This window comes from Anolis sagrei, chromosome X, assembly GCF_037176765.1.
Source record: "Anolis sagrei isolate rAnoSag1 chromosome X, rAnoSag1.mat, whole genome shotgun sequence".
NCBI classification, from domain to species: domain Eukaryota; kingdom Metazoa; phylum Chordata; class Lepidosauria; order Squamata; family Dactyloidae; genus Anolis; species Anolis sagrei.
Genome location: NC_090034.1, coordinates 96,919,248 through 96,946,365, shown reverse-complemented (window position 1 = coordinate 96,946,365; position 27,118 = coordinate 96,919,248). Strand labels below are relative to the sequence as shown.

At 46.7% G+C, this 27,118-nt stretch overlaps 1 protein-coding gene across 3 annotated transcripts in view; it reads right to left on the bottom strand.

Moving 5' to 3' along the window:
* Nucleotides 1-27,118, bottom strand: part of LOC132780124 (signal-induced proliferation-associated 1-like protein 3) — a 164,889-nt gene that overhangs the window by 49,769 nt on the left and 88,002 nt on the right. For all 3 annotated transcript variants that reach the window (XM_067460875.1, XM_067460876.1, XM_067460877.1), the window contains exons 2-3: nucleotides 13,518-15,170; nucleotides 12,095-12,225 (exon numbers count right to left, since the gene is read on the bottom strand). In XM_067460875.1, coding sequence (XP_067316976.1) covers nucleotides 12,095-12,225; nucleotides 13,518-14,895 — 1,509 coding nt within the window. In that variant the 5' untranslated portion in view covers nucleotides 14,896-15,170. The remainder of the gene's footprint in view (nucleotides 1-12,094; nucleotides 12,226-13,517; nucleotides 15,171-27,118) is intronic.

Sequence of the window (27,118 nt, the reverse complement as noted above, 5' to 3'; positions counted from 1 at the left end):
GACCAAATTGTCCAGTTCTGCCTGAATCCAGTTTATGATGCCAGCGGTATATCTTACGACAGGTATGGCCCAGGTGTTTATGGCCTTGAAGGTATTGCCTCCATTGAGCTTGCTTTTGAGCAAGCTTTATTTTTCTGACCCTTTGAATGTATTCTTTGCTGATTATTATTATTATTATTATTATTATTATTATTATTATTATTATTAGAAACACAACAAGATGAGTCCACAGCAGACAAGATCACTTTGCTGGCTGTTGTATTGGATCCCACGTCGGACACTTCCCAAGTGTCTAGGACTGTGTGATGTATTGGCGAATAATGTGTGCAGATCCCAGTAAGGTGGCCTTTTGCAGCTGTCAGATGGTATTTTTGTCAGCGCTGATTGTGTTTAAGTGCAGGCCAAGGTCTTTAGGCACTGCACCCAGTGTGCCGATCATCAATGGGACCACCTTTACTGGCTTATTATTATTATTATTATTATTATTATTATTTTACTGACACAAAAACACAGTATGTCACAGCAAATGAGATCTATATGCTGGATTTCGTATTATTATTATTATTATTACTATTATTATTTTATCTATCAACTCTTTTATCTGGAATGTATTATTTGCAACAAAAAAGTATGTTTTTACCTTTCTTTTAACCTTACCAGAACTTCCCGAGTATTTTTTCCCCTGTGTCTTACCATAAACTAATATTAGCACTGGCTAGGCTGCATTCTACTCTGCTATAGACATCAAATATTCCTACATAAAGAAGAAGAGCATCCGGCACCATTCACAATTGGTGGGTTCTCTCTGGACCCCCAAAGCCCCTGGAAGTGATAGAACAAGGAGCTCTTTGTGTGCACTTCCTGTTGCTGACCCACTGCCCCCGCATTGCAGAGTGCAAGAATGCATGGAAAAAATGAATGATTCAAAATGTTTTTTCTCTGCCAAGGCAAGATTATGAAAGCCAGTGTGCTTTTTTCTTTGCAATTTGGACAAATTTTTTTTGGTAGGGAAACATGCTTTTTGTTTTCAACACACACAAAAAGTTATTTTGCGCAAACAAGGTTTGTTTATTTTTGCAAAGATGCCCTGATTGTACAAAGCTTGCAAAGCCCTTTGGATTTTCCCAGTTTGTGTAAGACAGAGATGAATATGGAGCAGTTCTACAGGTGCTGTCAGACTGTGTCTCCCAGCAATGCTAAACGAGCATAGGCAAAGGTGAGGAAATCTGGGAGCAAATTATAGGGCAGTCATACAATTCCCAATCCTGATATAAGGATTAAGAAACCTGTCAACAGATATTGTGAGGTATGTGTTGAGTCATGGAAAAAAAACCTGCCAAGAGGCTCTGCTTCTTGAAGGAGAGCAACTTTACTGAATTCCAAAATGAAGAAACTGCTCTCTGGAAAAATCTGACTTACAGAGATTTGGGAAACCTTGGGGTTTTCTTAGCAGATCCATATAATAAATTCTGGAGCTCTTTCAATTTGCTGTATACCAGGTATGGGCAAATTTTGGCCCTCCAGGTGTTTTGGACTTCAACTCCCACAATTCCTAACAGCCTCGGGCCTTTTCCTTTCCCCCTTCAGCTGTTAGGAATTGTGGGAGTTGAAGTCCAAAACATCTAGAAGACCCAAGTTTACTCATGCCTGCTGTATACACTTCATATTGCAAAGTCTGAAGTTTACAGACTGCTTCGGGAAAAAGGTGATAGCAAAGCTCTCTGATCATCCCCAACTTCCTCAAAGCTCTTACAATGTCTCTCTCTACTTGTATGTAAATGCACACATGTCAAGCACACATTCACACTGCACTGCAATGCCCTCTGCTGGGCTCTGGGAAGTGCGGAGAATGACGGATGTTCCCTTTGTGCCATATCCAACTCTGCTCTTGGGAACAGGTTCTTCCTTTCATTGCAGATCAGTAATTTCCAATTCACATATTCCCCGTAGCATCAGTATTTTTTATCTGCAGAAGGCCTTATCCAAAGAGATCTGTGTATGTGTGTGTTTACCCTTTAAAAATCCCTAGCAAGGTCAGAAAGATTAATGATTCCCAAACTCTCATCCTCCAGGTGTTTTGGACTCTTCCAACTCTCAGAAGCCTCAGTTGACTTGGCCAATGATCAAGGATTTTTTTAGCTGATGTCCAAGAAACCTGGAACATCAGAATGAGCTAATAATAATAATAATTCTGGCAGCCCAAGAACAAGCCATTAGAACAAATGACATCAAAGCCAGAATTGAAAAGTCGACGACAGATCTCTAATGCAGACTCTGCAAGGAAGCAGATGAAACAATAGATCACATTCTCAGCTGCTGCAAGAAGATCGCGCAGACAGACTACAAGCAGAGGCATAACACGGTTGCTCTGATGATTCATTGGAACTTGTGCCACAAAAACCTTCTGCCTGTGAGAAAGAACTGGTGGGATCACAAGCCGGAAAAGTTACAGAGAATGAACATGTCAAGCTATTCTGGGACTTCTGAATTCAGACAGACAGAGTTTTGGAGCACAATACTCCTGACTTCACGATCATGTTAAAAACGAAGTATGGATTATTGATGTTGCAATCCCAGGAGCCCCTGGTGGCGCAGTGGGTTAAAGCCCTGTGCCGGCAGGATTGAAGACCGACAGTTCGCAGGTTCGAATCCGGGGAGAGGCGGATGAGCTCCCTCTATCAGCTCCAGCTCCTCATGCAGGGACATGAGAGAAGCCTCCCACAAGGATGATAAAACCATCAAATCATCCGGGCGTCCCCTGGGCAACGTCCTTGCAGACGGCCAATTCTATCACAACAGGAGCAACTCCTGACACGACAAAAAAAAAAAAAAACCCAGACGACAGCAGGATTGAAGAGAAACAACTAGAAAAGCTGACACGATATGAGGATTTAAAGATTGAACTGCAAAGAGTCTGGCACAAGCCAGTAAAGGTGGTTCCAGTGGTGATCAGCACACTGGGTGCAATGCCTAAAGACCTTGGCCTGCACTTAAACACAACTGGCGCTGAAAAAATTACCATCTGCCAGCTGCAAAAGGCCACCCTACTGGGATCTGCATGCATTGTTTGCTAATACATCACACAGTCGTAGACACTTGGGAAGTGTCCGATGTGTGATCCAATACAACAGCCAGCAGAGTGATCTTGTTTGTTGTGGACTCATCTTGCTGTGTTTCAAATAATAATAATAATAATAATAATAATAATAATAATAATCCTAAACACTTGGGTAGTGTTAGACTTGTGATTTTGTGATATGAAATCCAGCATATATATCTCATTTGCTGTGTCATATTGTGTTTTTGTGTCAATAACAACAACAACAACGTTATTCTTGTATCCCACCACCGAAGGGACTCAGGGTGGCTTACGCATGGCACAAGGTATCTAAAAACAGTACATAAAATAAAGCACAGTATAAAATACAATTGAATAAAACATATAGGTATATAAAACAACAACTTAAGACTCAATTAAAACAGCACTCATCGACCAATGGTGGTAAGCTACTGTATATGGCCAAGCTGTAAACCAGTGGTTCCCAACCTGGGGTCCGCAAGAACTGAAATATGGTCCGTGGCTTCACCAAGAGCAACTGGTTTTGCGATACCCTCCTATAATACCGAGGCTTATTACATATGGTTTTCTGTGGGAAAGTAGATGGCAACTACTGGATGGCATATGTTCTGTATCAGAAACTAGAGCTGGTGGTCTATCCAATGCAATTTTCTGAATCGACACCCCAAATAACCAAAATGAATCTAAAGTTAATCAAAAACTGATTTGTAACCTCTTTGGTACTAATATTGGAGAGTGGTCCCTGATCAAGTGGTCCCTGGTTAAAAAACAGGTTGGGAACCACTGTTGTAAACAATAGGAAAAGGGAATGGGATAAGTGCAGAGCTGTAACGAGGGCATGGGATGAAGTGCAAGCTTACATAACTATTGTGTAGAACAACTAGGAATTAAGTGTTCTCAAAAGCTTGTTTGAACAGCCAGATCTTCAGGTCTCTACGGAAGGAGGGCAATGTGGGGGTCTGCCTAATCTCCCTGGGGAGGGCATCCAAAGCCGGGGGGGGGGGGGTCACCACCAGAAGGGTCTCTCCCTCGTCCCGCCAACTGCACTTGTGATGGTGGCGGGACCGAGAGGAAGGTCTGTGGCAGGACTGAGAGGAGGGCCTCCCCAGCAAATTTTAGAGCCCTCGCCGTTTTATAGGGGGAGATGTGGTCATGAAGATAGAAAGAACCTGAACCATTTAGGGCTTTGTAGGTAATGACCTGCACTTTGAATTGGGACCAGAAACTTATCGGCAGCCAATGGAGCTACTTCAGTAGGGGCATCGTGTGCTCCCTATAGTCTGCTCCAGTTAGCAGCCTAGCTGCCGATATTTGCACTGATTGCAGTTCCTGAGTAGTCTTCAAAGGCAGCCCAACGTACAGTGCATTGCAGTAATCCAGCCTAGATGTAACTAAAGCATGGAGCACCTTGGCCTAGTCGGGTTTTTCGAGGTATGGTTGCCGCTGGCGCACATGCTTTAACTGTGCGTAGGCCCTCCTGTGTTGGGAGTTCAGCCTGAGATTGTGTCTAATGATCAGGGTACTCTGGATGTTGGGAATGACAATGAGGTTCATGTATCTAATGATGAGGTAGCTATTGATACAGAGAATAACAATAGGATTCCTGTTCAAAGTGTCTTTTCTAATGAGAATGTTCCTGAAGGGTTTGGGGGTGATGGTAAGGTCCCTGGAAGAGGCCCTGAATTGCTACCAGAGAATTCCTATGACTTTGAGCCCGAGAATAGCTCGGCACCTGGGCCAGCTGCAGAAATTAATGAGCAAGTAGATAGACGCCATGTTTTTAGTCAGCACAGGCAAACAATCCAATCTCTTAGGCCTTCTGCCAGGCTGAGAAAGTGATTGATAATAGAGTCAAGGCTGAAACAAAATCCGTTCCTGGCCTCTTGGGACAATGAGTAGATTAGGGGATAAAAGTGCCAATACAGAATCTGTAGTTCAGACGAAGCAACGTTGAAACTGAATCAAGACATCTTTCCTGGTCCGTGGGAGCCTTGGCTTGGATAGATTCATGTGTTAAGTGCCTTTTTTAATTCATGATTCAAGTTTTGGAGTTTTACCTTGGAAGTTTCTGTATTTGTTTTTCATGAACTCTGATGGATTAATTTCCTGGACTATTTTTTCCTGCTTATCTGTCTACCTAATTGGATTTACCTATTTTTATGGAGTGTTTTTTTACTGCTACTGCTTTTGAAATATCTTCAATAAATTGCTTGCATTTCTACTCAGCTGTGTGGTGTTTTAATTCAGGGGACTTTCCTGGACTGGAGTGCTACACCCTGGGTGGGAAATCCTGCCCCTCCAGTGAGAAGACAGGAAAGCTTGGAGAAGATAACGATGCTGGGGGAAATGGAAGAAAAAAGGAAGAGGGGCAGACCAAGGGCAAGATGGATGAATGTTATCCTTGAAGTGACTGGATTGACCTTGAAGGACTGGGGGTGGTGATGGCTGACAGGGAGCTCTGGCGTGGGCTGGTCCATGAGGTCATGAAGAGTCGGAAGCAACTAAACGAATAAACAACAACAAGCCAGCTATTATGGAATGCAAGTCCCAGAAACCAATTTATTTGTCGTGTTAGGGCAACCAGTCAATTATATTACATTTCTAACAGAACAAAGCAAACAAACAGACAAAATACAAAATTTGTGAGTTTGGTGGTTGATTAAATGTCCTTTGACCAGTAGCTGGCCACTTGGAGTGCTTCTGGTGTTGCTGCAAGAAGGTCCTCCATTGTGCATGTGGCAGGGCTCAGGGTGCATTGCAGCAGGTGGTCAGTGGTTTGCTCTTCTCCACATTCGCATGTCGAGGATTCCACTTTGTAGCCCCATTTCTGAAGGTTGGTTCTGCATCTTGTGGTGCCAGAGCGCAGTCTGTTCAGCGCCTTCCAAGTCGCCCAATCCTCTTTGTGCCCAGGGGGGAGTCTCTCATTTGGTATCAGCCATTGGTTGAGGTCCTGGGTTTGAGCCTGCCACTTTTGGACTCTCGCTTGCTGAGGTGTTCCAGTGAGTGTCTCTGTACATCTTAGAAAACTATTTCTAGATTTAAGTCGTTGAAGTGCTGGCTGATACCCAAACAGGGGATGAGCTGGAGATGTCTCTGCCTTGGTCCTTTCACTATTGGCTGCTACTTCCTGGCGGATGTCAGGTGATGCAATACCGGCTAAGCAGTGTAATTTCTCCAGTGGTGTAGGGCGCAGACACCCCGTGATAATGCGGCATGTCTCATTAAGAGCCATATCCACTGTTTTAGTGTGGTGAGATGTGTTCCACACTGGGCATGCATACTCAGCAGCCGAGTAGCATAGCACAAGGGCAGATGTCTTCACTGTATCTGGTTGTGATCCCCAGGTTGTGCCAGTCAGCTTTCGTATGATATTGTTTCTAGCGCCCACTTTTTGCTTGATGTTCAGGCAGTGCTTCTTGTAGGTAAGAGCATGGAAACCAATGTCCAATATGTATGGGACTGTGGGAACTGTACACCAAAACATCAGGAGGGTTTTCTACTGCTGTCTTTGAAAGCTCTTAAAAAGAAGGGAGAACGGAGGCTGAGGCAGCTTTGCAACTGCTAGGGCCCAGGAACTGAGAGGCAACTTGCACTCGCTCTTTGGTGTATGGAAGTTGCAAAAATACCAGCTTCACGCTCAGTGGATCCTTCAACCTTTTCACAGCATTCCACTTGGCTTGCTATTAATATCCAAAAAGTTCCAGTTCAGACCTCATATGTCGCACATATAAATTCTTGCTCGGTTGGAAGGAAAGCAAAATAGCCTACTACTCCCCACAGAAAGAAGCCAAAGTATCACAGAAACCACAGGAGAGCGATCAAATATTAGCAAAGGGCCTGCAGCAACCAAGGTGGGCGGAGATGGAAAATCTTCCCAAAGAAATGCTGCAAGAGAGTGGTAGTGCTTAAGAACAAAATATAATAAGAGAAAGGAGGCTGCAGGGAAAGTACGGGCCCATATATTCAAGTCTGGCATATGGAGCTGCTCCCTTCCACACCAGGATAAAGTAATGGACTAACAAACAGCATTTAGGAAACCGGGAAGCCATGTTAACATAAGCAGGAAGAGGATCTCCAAATGTTTTAGAATCATAGAATCATAGAGTTGGAAGAGACCTCATGGGCCATCCAGTCCAACCCCCTGCCAAGAAGCAGGAATATTGCATTCAAATCACCCCTGACAAATGGCCATCCAGCCTCTGCTTAAAAGCCTCCAAAGAAGGAGCCTCCACCACACCCCGGGGCAGAGAGTTCCACTGCTGAACGGCTCTCACAGTCAGGAAGTTCTTCCTAATGTTCAGATGGAATCTCCTCTCTTGTAGTTTGAAGCCATTGTTCCGCGTCCTAGTCTCCAAGGAAGCAGAAAACAAGCTTGCTCCCTCCTCCCTGTGGCTTCCTCTCACATATTTATACATGGCTATCATATCTCCTCTCAGCCTTCTCTTCTTCAGGCTAAACATGCCCAGTTCCCTAAGCCGCTCCTCATAGGGCTTGTTCTCCAGACCCTTGATCATTTTAGTCGCCCTCCTCTGGACACTTTCCAGCTTGTCAACATCTCTCTTGAATTGTGGTGCCCAGAATTGGACACAATATTCCAGATGTGGTCTAACCAAAGCAGAATAGAGGGGTAGCATTACTTCCTTAGATCTAGACACTATGCTCCTATTGATGCAGGCCAAAATCCCATTGGCTTTTTTTGCCGCCACATCACATTGTTGGCTCATGTTTAACTTGTTGTCCACGAGGACTCCAAGATCTTTTTCACACGTACTGCTCTTGAGCCAGGCGTCCCCCATTCTGTATCTTTGCATTTCATTTTTTCTGCCAAAGTGGAGTATCTTGCATTTGTCACTGTTGAACTTCATTTTGTTAGTTTTGGCCCATCTCTCTAATCTGTCAAGATCGTTTTGAATTCTGCTCCTGTCCTCTGGACTATTGGCTATCCCTCCCAATTTGGTGTCGTCTGCAAACTTGATGATCATGCCTTCTAGCCCTTCATCTAAGTCATTAATAAAGATGTTGAACAGGACCGGGCCCAGGACGGAACCCTGCGGCACTCCGCTCGTCACTTCTTTCCAGGATGAAGAGGAAGCATTAGTGAGCACTCTCTGTGCTCGTCCACTTAACCAATTACAGATCCACCTCACCGTAGTTTTGCCTAGCCCACATTGGACTAGTTTCCTTGCCAGAAGGTCATGGGGGACCTTGTCGAAGGCCTTACTGAAATCCAGGTACGCTACATCCACGGCATTCCCCGCATCTACCCAGCTTGTAGCTCTATCGAAGAAAGAGATCAGATTAGTCTGGCATGACTTGTTTTTGATAAATCCATGTTGACTATTAGCGATGACTGCATTTGTTTCTAAGTGTTTGCAGACCACTTCCTTAACAATCTTTTCCAGAATCTTTTCAAGACCAATGTAAAACTGCACCTGACTTGAACCTATTTGGGTACAGTAGCACTTGTTAAAAACTCACTCTCCTTCCTAAGCAGTGCACTCACCCATTCCTTAAGCATCTCCTTGCTCCCAACATGTCCAAAGAAACCCTTTTCATTGCTTTCAGCATCCAATGAAAATCTGAGCTCATTCTGGACCTTCTCCTTCCCAACACAATCCTTACATGCCTGGGCTATATGTTGTATGTTTCTTTGATCCTATGGCCCACCCTCTCCCTCCTTGTTGTGATTCAGCCTGTGATTGTTTCACTGCCTGAGATTTCTGTAGATCCACAGGAGTCTGGTTTTGTACCTGATGGGGCTGGGGATTCTGGGAATGTTAACCCAGCAGTGGATTTCCAGTTAGAGACAGACAGGCTTGAGTTAGCTTTCTGAAGGGAACCAAGGTCAGACTCTGATCGGAATGTAGTAATTTCAGATGAGGATTCTTCTGACTCCCCTGTTCTTCCCGAGTTAGATACGGGGAGAGCACTTTGTCAACAAAGACAAGCAGCTGAAGGGAGGCGCCGCTCACAGAGACTCTTAATGAGAAGAAGGCCTCCTGAAAGTTCTCAAGTGAAGAGACATAGTTTTTTAGGTATAAAGCAGGTCTGATTTGGGCTAACCTTTAGAGCAGTGGTTCTCAACCTTTTTAATGCGGTGACCCCTTAGAGTTCCTCATATTGTGGTGACCCCCAGCCATAAAATTATTGCTACTTCATAACAGTAATTTTGCTTCTGTTATGAATTGTAATGTAAATATCCGATATGCAGGATGTATTTTCATTCACTGGACCAAATTTGGCACAAAAACCCAAATTTGAATACTGGTGGGTTTGAGGGGGGTTGATTTTGTCATTTCAGAATTGTAGTTGCTGGGATGTATAGTTCATCTACAATCAAAGGGCATTCTGAACTCCATCAAAAATTGAATCAAACAAAACTTGGCACACAGAACTCCCATGACCAACAGAAAATACTGGAAGGGCATTGACCTTGAGTTTTGGCGTTGTAGTTCAGCTGGATGAATTGTTGCCAAATTTGGCCACAAGACACCTACTAAGCTAAGGAGTGACCATCACTCAAAAAGGAGCCCCTGGTGGTGCAGTGGGTTAAACCCCTGTGCCGGCAGGACTGAAGACCGACAGGTCACAGGTTCGAATCCGGGGAGAGGCGAATGAGCACCCTCTACCAGCTCCAGCTCCCCATGCGGGGACATGAGAGAAGCCTCCCACAAGGATGATAAAAAACATCAAAAAAGCATCCGGGTGTCCCCTGAGCAACGTCCTTGCAGACGGCCAACTCTCTCACACCAGAAGTGACTTGCAGATTCTCAAGTCTCTCCTGACACGACAATAAAAATCACTCAAAAAATGATTTTGTCATTTGGGAGTTGTAGTTGCTGGGATTTATAGTTAACCTACAATCAAAGAGCATTTTGAACTCCGCCAGTGATGGAATTGAACCAAACTTGACACACAGGACTCCTATGACGAACAGAAAACACTAGAAGGGTTTGGTGGGCATTGACCTTGAATTTGGGAGTTGTAGTTCACCTACATCCAGAGAGCACTGTGGACTCAAACAATGAAGGATCTAGACCAAACTTGGCATGAATACGCCATATGCCCAAATATGAACACAGTCAGAGTTTGGAGGAAATAGACCTTGACATTTGGGAGTTGTAGTTGTAGTTGCTGGGATTTATAATTCAACTACAATCAAAGAGCATTCTGAACCCCATCGATGATAGAATTGGGCCAAATTTTCCACACAGAACCCCCATGACAAACAGAACATACTATGTTTTCTGATGGTCTTTGGCAACCCCTCTAACACCCCCTCATGACCCCCCGGTTGAGAAACACTGCTTTAGAGGAATCAACGTCTGGGTAAAAGGAACAAGTTTTAAGTTCCTCTCTCTCATTTTCTCATGCTATGGAATTCATGGACTCAAGGCTGGGCTTTTCCTATGTGTTTATTCATGGACTCATGTTTTAAATATAAAGTGTTTTTCCTGGTCTCTTGTATTGCTCCAAGAATCAAGTGGTCTCACAGACTCATGTATTTTTGGATCTTTGCGATATCTGTCATGTACTTTTGATCTTCAGGATTGCTGTGTTTTGTCAAGACTTCAGTTTAAAGATCTTGCCTGTATCCTGGTCTTATGGATTATTGCTTTCAAGTTTTTCTAAGTGCCTTATTCTTCATGGATTATATTTTGTATTGACTTTGATCTTTCTACCCCTTTTCACTGAAGCTACATTTATTCTATAATAAACTGCTTTGCTTATAAACTGAACTCTGGAGTGTGAGATTGCTTCAAAGGTGCTTTTCCAGCCCTGGTGTGCGACACTCCTATACATTAGATTTTCAGCCTCTCGGAAAGTATCTACAGGGCAAAACTAATTTTCCCTTTAAGTCAGTGGTTCTCAACCTGTGGGTCCCCAGGTGTTTTGGCCTACAACTCCCAGAAATCCCAGCCAGTTTACCAGCTGTTAGGATTGCGAATTGAAGGCCAAAACATCTGGGGACCCACAGGTTGAGAACCACTGATCTAATACACCCATTTTCCTAGTCACTATTGTGTTTGGGATTTCTGCATTTCAGTTTTTAAGTTTTCCAGCTTTTTGAGCTCTTTTTCCCTTTAGAAGATCTAGGGAAGTAATGCTACCCCTCTATTCCGCCTTGGTTAGACCACACCTGGAATATTGTGTCCAATTCTGGGCACCACAATTGAAGAGAGATATTGACAAGTTGGAATGTATCCAGAGGAGGGTGACTAAAATGATCAAGGGTCTGGAGAACAAGCCCTATGAGGAGCGGCTTAAGGAGCTGGGCATGTTTAGCCTGAAGAAGAGAAGGCTGAGAGGAGATATGATAGCCATGTATAAATGAGAGGAAGTCACAGGGAGGAGGGAGCAAGCTTGTTTTCTGCTTCCTTGGAGACTAGGATGCGGAACAATGGCTTCAAACTACAAGAAAGAAGATTCCATCTGAATATGAGGAAGAACTCCCTGACTGTGAGAACCATTCAGCAGTGGAACTCTCTGCCTTAGAGTGCGGGGGAGGCTCCCTCTTTGGAAGCTTTGAAACAGAGGCTGGATGGCCATCTGTCAGGGGTGCTTTGAATGCAATTTTCCCTCTTCTTGGCAGGGGGTTGGACTGGATGGCCCATTAGGTCTCTTCCAACTCTATGATTCTACTCATGGAATTCTATGTCCATCCAATGTTCCCATGCCTTTTTGAACGAACGTGGTTTGAACTTTTGGAAACCACTTTTGGGAACCAAACTATGACACATCCGAAGGTGACCTGCTTACATTTTCCAAATTTTCCCATCCTATTCTTCACCACATTAAGATCTCAGATTTATCTGGTATGCCTCCTACGCTCACATATTAGTATATAGACAAAAAAGGGTATTTCACCTTGCCGTTCGATACACCATGCCGCTCTTGACTGAGCCTTATCTTCAGATTTATAAAAAGGATCTGCCATAACCAAAATCATGTATTTTTAACCACTTCTGACACCATTTAAAATGTGGAGATGTTCTGAGAAAAATGACCACATACCTCACTGGTGCGGAATATAATCCTATACTGGTACTGAGGCCCATGCTCCCGGTGGTCTTCTAGCTTCTCGCGCCTGATGCTCACAGCCACAGGACCCAGCTTCTCATCTACCCCGAAGTAGTTGGAATGCTCTAGAGAATGCAAAAGAGAGAGAGAGAGAAATGGTGGGTGGGAACCTTGCTTATTTATACAGCAACAGGCTGTTTTTTTCTGTATCCAACATGTTTGGGATTTTATTGTCTTTTTAGGAATCTATATGCTTTTCTTTCAAAGTGAAAGATATCTGATTCCTGGGATGAACTACAGCCAATTAGACTGGAGTCAACTATAGGCAACAGTAGTCTACTCTGCCTTTTGAAAAGTGATACACGAAGGACTTTGGGGAAAATGCTTCCATAGAGCACAGTTCTGTATTAAAGCAGAGTGGAAAATATATTTATTATTTATTATTTATTTCCAACATTTATACCTCATCCTTCTCAACCCCTGAGGTGGGACTCGGGGCGGCTTACCAAGACAGCAATTCGATGCCAACAATATACAAACACAATTACATATAACATTACACGATAAGTAAAAACATCAAGTGAAAAACATTTAAAACATTATTATTCGCCATATCTCCATATCCAAATCTGATTCAGGGAAGGGAAGCTTAAATACCACTAACTTAGCAATGTTAGGAACAGAGGGATGGCAATGAATCAGTCTGTTCCAAGTACATAAGCGTATTGGTTCTCTACGGGCTGAGAAGGGCGGTATACAAATATAGTAAATAAATAAATAAATAAAATTTTGATTTGGCATTACTGGCAGTCTATATTCAAGGTAGTAGTAATGTCAGTTAAAGCCAAAAATGGTTGGTTTGTTTGCATGCTGCAAGCTGTTTTGTTTGCATGCTGCAGGTGTGGGACCGCAAATAAATATGTCTGTCTGAGATTAGAGATCTTCTAGTCTTCTATTGTGACAATTCAGTTTATGGAACTACTTCCTCTTAAAGTGTCCAACTGACACTTAAACTGTTGACATTTCAGCATCATTTGAGGACACGGTAGTGAGGCTTAAATGATTTTACACAGAATTACATGTGCATAGTTTTGAATAGTTTTCAGAAACTTTGTTTAGAAATCTGTCTTCCTTCAACTTTTTATATGGTTTAATATGTTTTTCAATGTTTCGCAATTGTAATGTTTATTACATGCTGCCTTGACACCATCAATTACCAGAATTAAAAATATTTGACCCAATAAATAAGTTTTTAACAAGGAATTTCTGATGTCTCGTGCTTGCAAGTAAAGACTCAGCAATTTCTGAGGACATTTCCTGTGCAAAACATAAGACACTCTCACCTTAGCCTGGAAACATCCTAAGTATGCCTTCCCCACACTCCATACACAGAGAATCATAAAGTGACAGCCGATACCTTTTCCACAGAAGTAGTCCTGGTAGTAGCGGGCTCCCAAGTCCACATGCTCAATGCTGTAGTGCTTCAGCCTGCTGATGTTGCGTTGGAGCTCCTTTGGGACTTCCAGCACAGAAAGGCTGGCGTTCGTGCAGTAGGTGGCTGGGGAGACTTCAGCAAAGCTGCCCTCTCCACAGCCTCCCCCGCTTGGAGAACCAGCCGAGGCCTGAGAGAAACTGACATTGCGTTCCTGCTCACCACCAATTTCATTGCGGAAATGAGGGCAGCTCAGCAGAAGGTCGTTGCTGTTGTTGTCCCCAGGGTCATGGTCCAAGTTCTCCTTGTAGTTCAGGTCCTCGGTGCTGATGAAGGAAGGTGCGGGCTCCAACCCTGTTAACCCACAGGACCGGGTGGTTGTAGTGGACCCAGCCGATGCGGCCGATGCACCAGTGGTAGTGTTCCTCCGCTGTGCCACGTAGGCTCGCCGGCCCACCACTTCGTTGAGGTCAAAGAGCATGCTCTGGACATCATAGTGTGCGAAACTCTTTTGGCACAGCCAGGGTCGGCCCCCTTCCTCAGCATCCACTAAAGCCTTGCTTGATTCACCATCCCCGCGGACGTTCCGCAACTTCCTAAATATGGAATCGCCACTCCCCGTCTCTCCTTTGGAGCCTTTCTTGCGGGATTTTTCCTTGTGATGAAGCGGGTAGTCATCCTGATCATTCCTGGCTTCGGCTTTGGCGCTTCGAGAAGTTCTGAAGGAGTCTGGTGGCTGCGGCGGCTGCTGCTGGTCGACAGATGTCCCGCTGCGGAACTCATTCAGCATTTCATAAAAGCTCTGCTCTGAGATGCCTTGCACGTCAATGGACGAGGTGCTCCCATACTCCCGGAAAAGGGGTAAGCCACTGGAGAGCCTGACCCCCCGAGGCTCAAAAGTCTCTTCCATGTCACACTCGCTGAGCGTGATCTCGCTACTGCTCCGGTTCCGTAAGGGCAGGAAACCCCTCCCAGGAGACCGTGGCCAGCCATCCTGGAACTCAGTGTCCTTGGACCTCCTCCGGACCAGGCGCTGGAAGCCTCTGACCCCCGAAGAGAATGTTACCCCACTTGAAAACTGTCCGTTCTGGAAACCCCGCGGCACAGAGGTGGGGGTCTCTAGGTCTCTAGAAGTGCTGGGGTCCTTCATCCCCTCTCTCTTGGGGGGCCAGTCGGCAATCCTGGCCCGCACCCCCATTTTTGGCATGGCCGGGGTCGTCGCGTTGGGACGCGAGGAAGCAGAGCCGTCTGAATGCATGGAGCAGCCATTCTGGGCCCAGAATCCAGGAGAGTAATAATCGCCACCTTTCAGGCCGGGGCCCCCAATGTCACCGCTCTCATGAACTGGTCGATACGATGTCATAGTCTAACAGCGGTGCAGATTTTGATTCCCTCTGGGAAGGTGCCGCTCACCTCCATTGGGGCGGACGGGCCTCAGCCGTTGCTGGGAATGGTGGAGTGGTGAGACGCATGCCTAAAATAGTTTGCCTTAGGATTTCCTGCTGGAGGAGGCCACTCAGCCATTGCAACAATCTTCAAGCACCACCATTCAGTGAAAAGAGAGCTGGGATTGAATTATTTTTCCTTTGCTCCTCGCTACTTCAGAGCATTATCTGCAGCAATGAATCCTTGGAGATCCTAAAAGAGAGAAGGAAAAAGAATTAAGCTGGGAATGTATATTCTTTGCAATGGCTGCAGATTCAGACAGTGGCAAACTTGGTTGCTGTCAGTTTCCCAGGCTGTATGGCCATGTTCCAGAAGCATTCTCTCCTGATGTTTCACTCACATCTATGGCAGGCATCCTCAGAGATTGTGGAGTTCTCTGAGAGGTCAGACCTCAAAACCTCTGAGGATGCCTGCCATAGATATAGGCGAAACGTCAGGAGAGAATGCTTCTAGAACATGGCCATACAGCCTGAAAAACCTACAACACCCCAGAGGTTGAGGAGCCTGTTGGAAACTAAGTAAGTGAAGTTTATATATCTGTGAAATATCCAGGGTGGGAGAAAGACCTCTTGTCTGCTTGAGGCAAGTGTGAGTGTTGCAATAGGCAGCATGATTATTTATTTATTTACGACAATTATATCCCACCCTTCTCGCCCCGAAGGGGGCTCAGGGCAGCTTACATAATTGGCATTATTCCATGCCAGAACTGGCATTTTTCCATGTGCATAGATCCAAATGATTCGGATTTAGTAGCCTTACAGCTTTAAAGCCTGGCTGGTTGCTGCCTGGGGGATCCTTTGTTGGGAGGTGTTAGCTGGCCTTGATTTATTGTTGTCTGGAATTCCCCTGTTTTTGAATGTTAACACCTCCCAACAAAGAATCCCACAGATAGCAACCAGCCAGACTTTAAGCTGCAATTCATTCATTCATTCATTCATTTATTTACAGTATCGAAGCTCCAAGGCCATGCAATGCTAATTAAGGCGGTCAATTAAATAATAAATAAATAAATAAAATTGCAACATTCACACACGCCTCAAGCATACAAGAGGTCTTTCTCCAAATGAGTAGCATTTAATAGCCTTGCAGCTTAAAGCCTGGCTGGTTGCTGCCTGGGGAATCCTTTGTTAGGAGGTGTCAGCTGGCCCTGATTGACCGTTGTCTGGAATTCCCCTGTTTTTGAGTGTTAACACCTCCCAACAAAGGATCCCCCTAGGTAGCAACCAGACAGGCTTTAAGCTGCAATTTATTTATTTATTTACAGTATTTATATTCCGCCCTTCTCACCCCACAGGGCACTCAGGGCGGATTACAATTTACATATATAGGCAAAGATTCAATGCCATAGACACACAACCCATATAGATAGATAGTCAGAGGCTATTTAACATTCCAACTTTTTCTGGCCACCAGGGGAGCTGTCGCTTCACCGCCCATCTGCGACACTGATGAAGTACTTCCTCATTCCCCGCATGCTTGCTGGAGATTTATATGACCTCGTAAATTAGTTAAATTAGCCATTCAATGCAAGGCCATCCGATGCTAATTATGGTGACCAACTGCAACATTTACACCTGATTCAAGCAGACAAGAGTTCTTTCTCCCATCCTGGACATTCCACAGATATATAAACCTTACTTGTCTAGTTTCCAACAGACGTCACAACCTCTGAGGATGCTTGCCATAGATGTGGGCAAAATGTCAGGAGAGAATGCTTCTGGAACATGACCATACAGCCCCAGAAAACTCACAGCAACCCAGTGATTCTGGCCATGAAAGCCTTCAACAACACAGTGGCAAACTTCAGACTTAAGCACTCCAAAGGAACTCAGGTTCATTATTTGGCTATTTTGGGAAACATGGCACACATACTACAGAAGTGAAGCAGAATTAAGCAGAATTAGCAGTGCCTTGACAGCAGCCCGGCTGCCCAAACAGGCCCAGGAAACTGGGTCAGAGTGTTTCTCCTTCAGTTGCATGGTTGTCATTCAGAACCTGACAACTGACTAGCACCTGACTGCCCTCTCATCATTTTATACATGAGCAAAGACACAACAGCCTTGTAGTTTCTGACATTTGACTGAAAAAGTACACTTCTACCAATCTATATACATAAAAATGTAATGTTTGTTTGTGGGATTATCATAACTCAAAAACCACTGGATGAATTGACACTAAATTTGGACACAATACACATTATCAGGCCAACGAGTGACCATCACTCAGAAAAATGGAAGGTTGCTTACCTGTAACCGTGGTTTCCTGAGTAGTTACCTGTGAATTCGCACATTGTGGTATTCCTGCGCCCACGCAGGCCAGCATCGGAACCTTCTAGAAAATCTTAAAAGAATTGTATCCCCCTCAGGGCTCCACCCCCCCTCCCCTAGTATATAAGGCCCCCAAGTGGAGCCCGCCCTCAATCCTCTTTAGCCGTAAAGCAAGTAGAGGAAGTGGCATGATACTCGAGGGGAGGAAGGGCGGGTATGTGCGAATTCACAGGTAACTACTCAGGAAACCACGGTTACAGGTAAGCAACCTTCCATTTCCTGTCGTAGTTAACTGTGAATCGCACATTGTGGTAGACTAGCGAGCTATGCAGCGGCCGGCGGGATCATGCCACTGCCGAGAACAGCACCGCTCTACCAAAGCTGGCCTCTCCTCTCGACCTCGAGTCCAGCTTATAGTGTGACACGAACGTCGAAGGAGAGGCCCATATAGCAGCCCTACAGACCATTTCTAGAGGGATACCCTTCATAAAGGCCGTAGAGGCTGCCACAGCTCTAGTCGAGTGACCTTTCACCTGACCAGGTAGGTCCTTGCCCGACAATCTATAGGAAGTACGAATGGCCGAAACAATCCATGCAGAAAGCCTCTGGGAAGAAACTGGAAGACCCCTAGTATCCTTCCTGTATTTAACGAATAATTTAGGCGATTTCCTAAAATCGGCCGTCCTCTGTACATAGAAAGCTAAGGCCCTTCTTACATCCAGAGAATGCAAGCCCCTCTCCATGGGGGTTTCTGGGTTCTGAAAGAAAGCTGGTAAAACCAACTCTTGGGACATATGGAATTTCGTGGCTACCTTAGGTAGAAAGGCTATGTCCGTACGGAGAACCACCTTATCCTTATGAAACTTGAGATAAGGGGGGTCTACCCTCAGCGCACACAATTCACTGGCCCGTCTGGCTGACGTAACAGCTACTAGAAAGACAACTTTCCAGGTGAGCGGCCCTAACTCTGCCGTAGCCATAGGCTCGAAAGGAGGTTTCATCAGGGCTGAGAGGACCAATTCCAAGCTCCACGAAGGGGCAATCGGGGTCACCGGAGGTCTAACGTTTCCTAGTCCCTTCAAAAACCATTTTACTAATGGGTCTGCGAAGCAAGATGGCTGGCCCACTTTCCTCCTGAACCAGGAAATGGCCGCCAGGTAACACTTAAGGGAAGAGTTGGAAAGACCTGCCTCAAAAAGTGATGACAGAAATTCTAACACTATGGAAATGGGGGCAGACTCCGGTTCATGGTCCTTTTGCCTGGAGAAATCTCTGAATCGGGCCCACTTGAACAAGTATGATCTTTTAGTGGAGGGCCTATGTGCCGCTTCGATAATGCACCTTACATTTTGGGGAAGGCCCGTCGTCAGGTCTGTCCCTGGGGTAGGACCAGCCAGGCCGTCAGTTTCAGGAGGTGGACGTCCGGGTACAATACCTGACCCTGTTGGGACGTTAAGAGGTCGATCCTCTTCTCTAACCTCAAGTGGTTCCCTCTCGACAGTTGTAACAGGGGGGCGAACCACTGTTGGCGAGGCCACCACGGGGTGATCAATATGCACCAAGCGTTGTCCCTTTGTAACTTCGCTACCACCCGTAGAAGAAGGGGGAAGGGGGGAAATGCGTAAGCTAGTGCCCCCCCCCCATTCCCTGAGGAATGCGTCCCCCAGACAACCCTGTTCCCTGGGGACTGGGGGCCTCGAGCAAAATATCTCGCACTTTCTGTTTTCCTTTGTGGCAAAGAGGTCTATCAATGGATGACCCCACAGTTGGAATAGTTTGGTGACTTCCCGAGGGTGGAGAGACCATTCGTGATGGCCCAGCGGGTTCCTGCTGAGCGCATCCGCCAGGAGATTCTCCTGACCTGGGAGGTGGGTGGCGTATAGGTATACTTGTCTCTGGATGCACCATTCCCAAACACGCAGTGTTATTTGAAGTAGTGGGGCAGAATGAGTGCCTCCTTGCTTGTTCAGATAGAACATGACAGTTGTGTTGTCTGTTAGGATCTGAACAGTTTGTCCTGTGATGAGTTTTTCGAACGACTTTAGCGCTCTTTCCACGGCCATGAGCTCGAGAACGTTTATGTGAAGAAGCGCTTCCTCTGGGGACCATTTTCCCTGTGCGGTCAACCCCTGTACATGGGCGCCCCATCCCATTAGAGAGGAATCCGTCGTAATTACACTGGTGGGGTAGGGCATTTGAAACGGTAGGCCCGAGCAGACAAATTGGGGTTGTAACCACCATGCTAGGGACTTGCGGACCTCCTCCGGCAATATGAACTTGAGCCGAGGGCAGTCCGTAAGGGGGTTGAAAACAAGGCCGAACCAGGATTGGAGAGGGCGCATACGTAACCGAGCAAAAGGGGTTACACAGGTAGTGGAGGCCATATGGCCCAATAAGGTTTGGATCTGTTTGGCTGATACCCTGGGCGAATCTAGGGTTGATTTCACCTGCATTTGCAAAGTGGAAAAGCGGTCCGCTGGAAGGTAGGCCCTGCGCGTCACTGCGTCGAGGAGTGCTCCGATGAACAGGATGCTCCGGGATGGGATCAGTGAAGACTTCTCTACGTTGACAATCAGACCCAGGGACTGGAGGAGACACAAAGTAATATGTACATGTTTCTGCACCTGAGAGCAGGAGTTTCCAATAATAATCCAGTCATCAATGTAAGGATGCACGACTATTCCCTGGGTTCGTAGGTGAGCTACCACAACAGCCATGCATTTTGTGAATACTCTGGGGGCAGAATTGAGTCCGAACGGGAGGACATTATAGTGGAAAGCTCTGCTGCCCACCAGGAAAGTTAAGAATCTACGGTGGTGAGACGCTATAGATATATGGAAGTATGCATCTCGTAAGTCTATGGTAGCAAACCATGCTCCCTCTGGTATGAGGGGCATGATTGAAGAAAGTGTCACCATGCGAAATTTCTTTGGTGCAATTGCTTTATTGAGATCCCTTAGATCCATGATAGCTCTAAATCCACCACCACGCTTAGTAACCACGAAATATCTCGAGAAAAAACAGAGGGGGAGCATAGAACTTGGAACTGGGGAAATAGCACCTTTTTGCAGAAGGGTATTTATTTCACATAACAGAACTTCCGAAGGAGCAGTGCTCTTAACCATTCCCACCTGAGGGATGTTTTCAAATTCAATGGAGTAGCCCCCCTGGATGATTGCCAGCACCCACCTGTCGGTGGTAATGTTAGCCCAAGCGGTGTAAAAACCTTTTAACCTGTCAACAAAAATAGGATGCGTGGTGGGGGATGGGCATTCGGGTAAGCCAACAGGGCTGGGAGAGGCGTGCAGTCTTGAAGAGGGGCCCAGGGAACAAGGTGCCTCCTCCTGGACTGTCAATGCCGTTGGGGCGGAGGCGTCAAAGGCACTTCCTGGAGGCGCCCTGATCTAGGTTGGTAAGGTTGGTACCTCGCTTTAGATGAGTATGAGCTCCTTTTATTAGTTTGGAACCTAGGGGATGAAGGGCCCCTTCCTCTATTTGAGCCCGAAAATGAGTTGTTAAAGTTTCTACGGTACTGATTGGGGGGTGGCTGCCATCTCGTACGGTTCTGGTTGTACGGTTGCCAGGCGTAACCGAACTTACCAGCGGCCTGTCTGACCTCCTGCTTCTCCTTCAGTGTTGCGTCCGTTTCGGGGTTGAAGAGGCCCTCCTCATGGAGAGGAAGGTCCTCTGCTAGGGCTTTGCCCTCCTCGGACAGATTGGCCGAGCGTAGCCACGCATGTCTGCGGATAGAGGTCGCCGTAGCGAAGAGGTGACCTGCAGACTCCGCCAGGTGCTTCGCGAAGTCCTTCTGGACCTTCGATAGCACAAGGGCCTCTCCCTGCACCGCCTTAGGGAAACGTTGTTCTTCGGGAGGAAGTTTATCCAGATAGGGCATCATTTTATTCCATAGGAATGTTTGGTAGCCGCTCATATAGGTGGCATAGTGCGCCATCCTTGTGACTAATCCGGCTGCCAAATGCGCTTTCTTCCCTAAGAGATCCATCTTTCTTCCCTCTTTGTCAGGGGGGGCAGACAGGGTACTTTTTGGCTTTTTTGACTTGACCACCTCTGCGACCACCGTGTTGGGTCTGGGTGGGTTGGCAACCCACTTGGCAGCCCTAAGGTCAACCCTGTACAAGGAGTCGACCTTCTTAGGTGTCGCTGGTATGCTCGCAGGGGAGGCATCCAGGATCTTAGCTAGCTTTAGAAGGTAAGGGAGTACAGGTAGTGATGTGGAAGTGGGGACCGCTTGCTCCTCCGAAGGAAACATTGGGTCCTCCACGTGTTCTTGTGCCTTCGGGGCCGGGATATCTAGGGCCTTGATCATCCTATCTATTAAGGATGTGAATTTATTAAAATCTGGAGGGAGCGGTGAAGGATCTGATATTTCCCTAGGTTGAGCGGGATCAGCTGGTTCCGCTGAGGAGTCAGAATCCTCTAGTTCCAAGGGCGTTTGATCATCAGCTGGCACAGCCAACTCCTGTGCCATCTGGGGGGTGCCTGGTGGGACAGGAGGGTTAGAGGCCACGGCATTAGTAATGTCCCCAATGGGATAGTCCCCAGCGACTGAGCGCTCAGCACATACCCTACGGTCTCCAGTGCGTTCCGCACACAAGCCCTGGTCAACTGGGCGATCTACACATACATTTTGGTTAACCGAGCGTTCTACAGAAACAGTTTGGTCAACACAAGACACATTTTGTTCAGTGTTAGCAATTGGTGTAGATATCAGCTGTCCATGTTCTCTCGATAGAGGAACAGTCACAGATGTTGAGGCAGATGGGGTTGGAGGGAAGATGGTAGTTGCAGTCCCATACCCTCTCTGCTGTATGCCCTGGATTGCACCCATGCTTGTGAAGGGGGCAAAGGGCGGAGTCGCGTGTTGTGCGTACATGAAATGTCCTGCGGGTCCCAAGGTCCATGGGCCTGCAAAGGGGTAAGGTCCCGGCCCATAAGGTCCCCACTGGGGAGCTGGTGCCTGCGGCTTCTCGGCCTGGTGAGCTCTCCTCGAGCTCCTGGCGGTGGCGGCAGAACGGGCCGACCTCGCGGATGACGAGGAGGAGGAGGAGGAGGAGTCGCTCGAGCTGGAGGAGGAGGAGGGTGAAGTCGCCCGAGATCTCCCCCTTGATGATCTTCGGCGCCGGGATCCCCCGCGTTTTCTACTGCGCCGGGAGGGTGATCGGGGCCTCCTCTTCTTACTGCTGCCTCTCTTGTCCCTGCTTCTCCTCGGTACCGGGGCTGCCGGGACCGCAAATTCAGGGGCCGCCGGAGGAGCCATGGCTTCTTCCTGTTGGGGCAATGCCACTTGCTCCGCCTCCCCGAGGGTGGGGGCGAGGGGCTCCCAGCCGGAAGCCACGCCTCCTGGGGAGGGAGGCAGCTCGAGGTCGAGCAGATGGAGCTCCGTCGAGCTCGGAAGATCGATGTCGGCCGGCAGGAGAGTCGGGCCCGGGGGCCTTTCAACTGCTTCAAGCTCCCTCGCTATCGGCATCAGAGTAGGTGGAGACTGCGTCGGGGCCGGGGAGCGGCTCGGCGCCGGCGAGGGCAGGGGTTGCCCGGGCGAAGGGAGGGCTCCAGAAGGTCTCGGGCCGACTCTCAGTTGAGGGCTCCCCTGCGCGGCCGCCGGAGAAGTAGCCGGCGGTTTTCCCGCTCCTTTCCCAGTGGTCTTGGTAGGAGCGGCTTGCGGGCGGCCATCTTTGTGGGCCTTGTCGGTCTGCTTTTTGGCCTTCTTTTTAGAGCTCGCCTGTTCAGGCCTGGCGGGTGCCAGGAGATTAGGCCTTTCCCCAGTGGCTTGGGGGCTGGAAATCTGCGGCATGAGGGCCCTCTCATACAGCGCCGCTTTCAAACGGAGCTCCCTGTTCTTGCGCGTTTGCGGTGTGAAAGCAGCGCACACAGAACAGGCCTGGGAGAGATGTGCTTCCCCCAGGCAGGCCAGACAGAGGTCATGCCCGTCCGTGTCCGGGAGAACGTTCGGGCAGGCCGTACATCTCTTAAAAGAGGTGGTGGCCATCTTGAGGTTTAGGCCCAAGCAGGGGATGCCCTTAAGAGTAGTCCAACGATGATCCGAGTCGAGGGGGATAGAGTACCTGGGTAGTCGTTAGCCAATCCGAGTCAAAGACCAAAGATAGTAGCAATGATAAGGTTCGCTTTGCTGTTCTGCCAACGGCGGAAAAAAGAGGATTGAGGGCGGGCTCCACTTGGGGGCCTTATATACTAGGGGAGGGGGGGTGGAGCCCTGAGGGGGATACAATTCTTTTAAGATTTTCTAGAAGGTTCCGATGCTGGCCTGCGTGGGCGCAGGAATACCACAATGTGCGATTCACAGTTAACTACGACAGGAAACAATGAAAAACACAGCGGAAGAGACTTTAAAAAAAAAAGGAAATTACAACGCATGCGCATAAACACATATATACACAAACACACATATACACAAATATATACAGAAATATATACACACATATATGCACACACAAAACACATACACAGAAAGGGGGAAGGAAGGAAGGAAGGAAAGAAGGAAGGAAGGAAGGAAGGAAGGAAGGAAAAAATAAGGGAGGAAGGAGGAAAGGAGGGAGGGAGGGAGGGAGGGAGGAAGGAAGGAAGGAAGGAAGGAAGGAAGGAAAGAGGGAGGGAGGGATGGAGGGAAGGAGGGAGGAAGGAAGGAAGGAAGGAAGGATGGAAGGAAGGAAAGAGGGAGGGAGGGAGGGAGGAAGGAGAAAAGGAGGGAGAGAAAGAGGGAAAGGGGGGAAGGAGAGAAGGAAAGAAAGAAAGGTAGAGAAGCAAGGAAGGAGAGAAGGAAATAAAAAGGTGAAAGAGGGAAGGAAGGAGAGAAAGAACGAAAGAGAGAAAGGGGGAGGGAAGGAAAGAAGGAACCAAAGAGCAAAGGAAGCGAGAAAAGAAACAGGTAGAGAAGGAAGAAAGAAGAAGGGAAAGAAAAAGAGGGAAGAAAGGAAAGAAGGAGGAAAGGAAGGAAGGAAGGAAGGAAGGAAGGAAGGAAGGAAGGAAGGAAGGAGAGAAAGAAAGAAAGAAAGAAAGAAAGAAAGAGGGAGGTAGGGAGCGAGGAAAGGTTGGCCACAGCAACGTGTGGTGTGTACAGCTAGTCTAGATACATAAAAATGCAATGTTCGTTTGTGGGATTAACATAACTCAAAAACCACTGGATGAATTTACACTAAATTTGGACACAATACACATATCAGGCCAATGAATGACCATCTATATAAATAAAAACGTAATGTTCGTTTATGGGATCAACATAACTCAAAAACCACTGGGCTAATTGACACCAAATTTGGACACAATACACCTATCAGGCCAATGAGTGACCATCACTCATAAAAACACTGAAAAACACAGCAGAAGAGACTTAAAAACAACTAAAAAAATATTACAACTCATGTGCAAAACCACATATATACGCAAACATGTACACATATATACATGCACAAAACACATACACAGACTGGACCACAGCAACGCATAGCAGGGGAAGGCTAGTATATTCATATAGCAAGTGTGAACTGAAGCCACCCGCTCCCATTGAAATAACTTTCCATGCCCAAACAGTTTATTTCCAGGATAGGGACCTCTGGAGAAGGAAACAACCTTCCCTATATAAGCCTCTCAGCAACATATTTCATGTGTTGCTACGCTACAGCTACAAGATCAGGCTTGGTATGACAATGACGCTGGTGCCACCCACCGTTTCCAAGCCAGACGTAGCCTTTGAACTTCTTCCTGCCAATTCCCTGATTTCAGTTTAAAAGACTGCATCCAGCTCGCAGACCAGAAGGCATAACCCTGGCAGAACTACCAATTCACCAGCCAAGCTACAAACCACAACATGCCTTCAGCCACAGCACAGTGGCTATGACATAACAACCATGTGGCAAAGGGAGTGACTACCATCTTGGTCAAGCCACTCATGGTCAAAGAACGAACGCAAAACACTGTGTATTGCTGGTTGTCTTCTTCTCTGTTTGATATAGGACACCTGAAGCTGTCTTCTGTTGAGTCAAAGCACTATGTATAGCAATGTTTCTCAATGTTGTGACCCCTTAACACAGTTCCTCATATTGTGGTGACCCCCCACATCATAAAAAAAAATTGTTGCTACTTTACAACTGTAATTTTGCTCTGTTATAAATCATAACATAAATATCCAATATGAAGGATGTATTTTCATTCACTGGACCAAATTTGGCACAAATATTCAATACTCCCGAATTTGAATACTGGTAGGATTGGGAAGGGGGATTAATATTGTGATTTAGGAGTTGTAGTTCCTTGGATTTATAGTTCACCTACGATCAAAGAGCATTCTGAACTCTATCAAAGATGGAATTGAACCAAACTTGGCACACTGAACTCCCATGGCCAAAAGAAAATAGTGGAAGGGTCTGGTGGGCATTGACCTTGAGTTTTGGAGTTGTAGTTCACCTACATTCAGAGAGCACTCTGGACTCAAACAATGATGGATCTGGACCAAACTTGGCACGGATACTCAATATGCCCAAATGTGAACACTGGTGGAGTTTGGGGAAAATATACCTTGACATTTGGGAGTTGTAGTTGCTGAGATTTATAGTTCACCTACAACCAGAGCAGTCTGAACCCCCACTAACGATAGAATTGGGCCAAAGTTCTCACACAGAACTCCCATGACCAACAGAAAATATTGTGTTTTCTGATTATCTTTGGTGATCCCTCTGACACCCCCTCGCAACTCCTCCACCAGAGATCCCGACCCCCAGGCTGTGAAATGTTGCTGTAGGTGGATAGTACAAGGTCACATTTTGGTTTATGTTCGATCAGAGCAGTGAGCTGGATTCACTGTTCTGATTCAGTATGTTCAAGAGCTCTTGAGTCATTTTCCTAGGCCTTCAATTGCCTCCTAGTGATACAGCAGCCTTGAAAGCCCAAGATAATGAGAAACTAGGAAAGGTCCATTGGGAACAACACCTGGAGCTGCCTCTCACTTGTCTGCCAGGTGAAAAGAGACCAGGCTGACATTGGGAATGGGAGAAATGGAGGAGAAAGATAATATATTCCACCTCAATTAAAAAACCCACAGGCGAGTGATTTCCCCCCTGCCAACGAAGAACAAGTGCAAGGCCATCAGGGCAGGCAGAGAACACAGTGTGCATGTGGCAGTCTCCTCGCCAAGTGTAGGGCCTGCCAACGAAGCGCTTCAGTGGCTCAGCTTTCCTACAAAGTCCCTTTTGTTCAGTGTTCCTCCTCTGCACTGGGCTTTGGGAACAGGGCACCTTTGAAGAGAGAAACCAATGTCACATTCACCCTCTGCAAGCCCTCCAGCCTGACGTGAGATGCAATCTCCTGGGCTCTGTGGAGGCAGTCTCAGAATCTCAGGGTGACACCCACAAGTGAGAAACTTTGATGTTTTCCTCCAATGTTTAATTCAAATCTACGTTTCTAAAATGTCCACCCAATTCTTGTAGTCTTCAGTGACAACAGGGAAAAAGACTGCACTGTTGTTGACACAATAGGCCTTCCGATATCGAAAGACTGTTCTCAGATTTTTTTTCTCTTTGCCAAGAATGTCGCAAACCTGCCTATCCAAGGTGAAGTTTCCTGTAAACTTCGAAAAGTCCAGTGGCAACCTCTCTCTTAATCTTTCTCAGACAAGGGGTCGGGTTGATGGAGAGGTTCCTATTGGAAATAAGTGCACCATAACCTTATTGAAAAGGTAAAAATGATGTCACATCCAGGCTGTTGTAGGTTTTTTGGGCTGTATGGCCATGTTCTAGAAGTATTCTCTCCTGACATTTCACCTGCATCTGTGGCAAGCATCCTCAGAGGTTGTGAGGTTTGTTGGAAACAAGGAACGTTGGGTTTATATATCTGTGGAAGGTC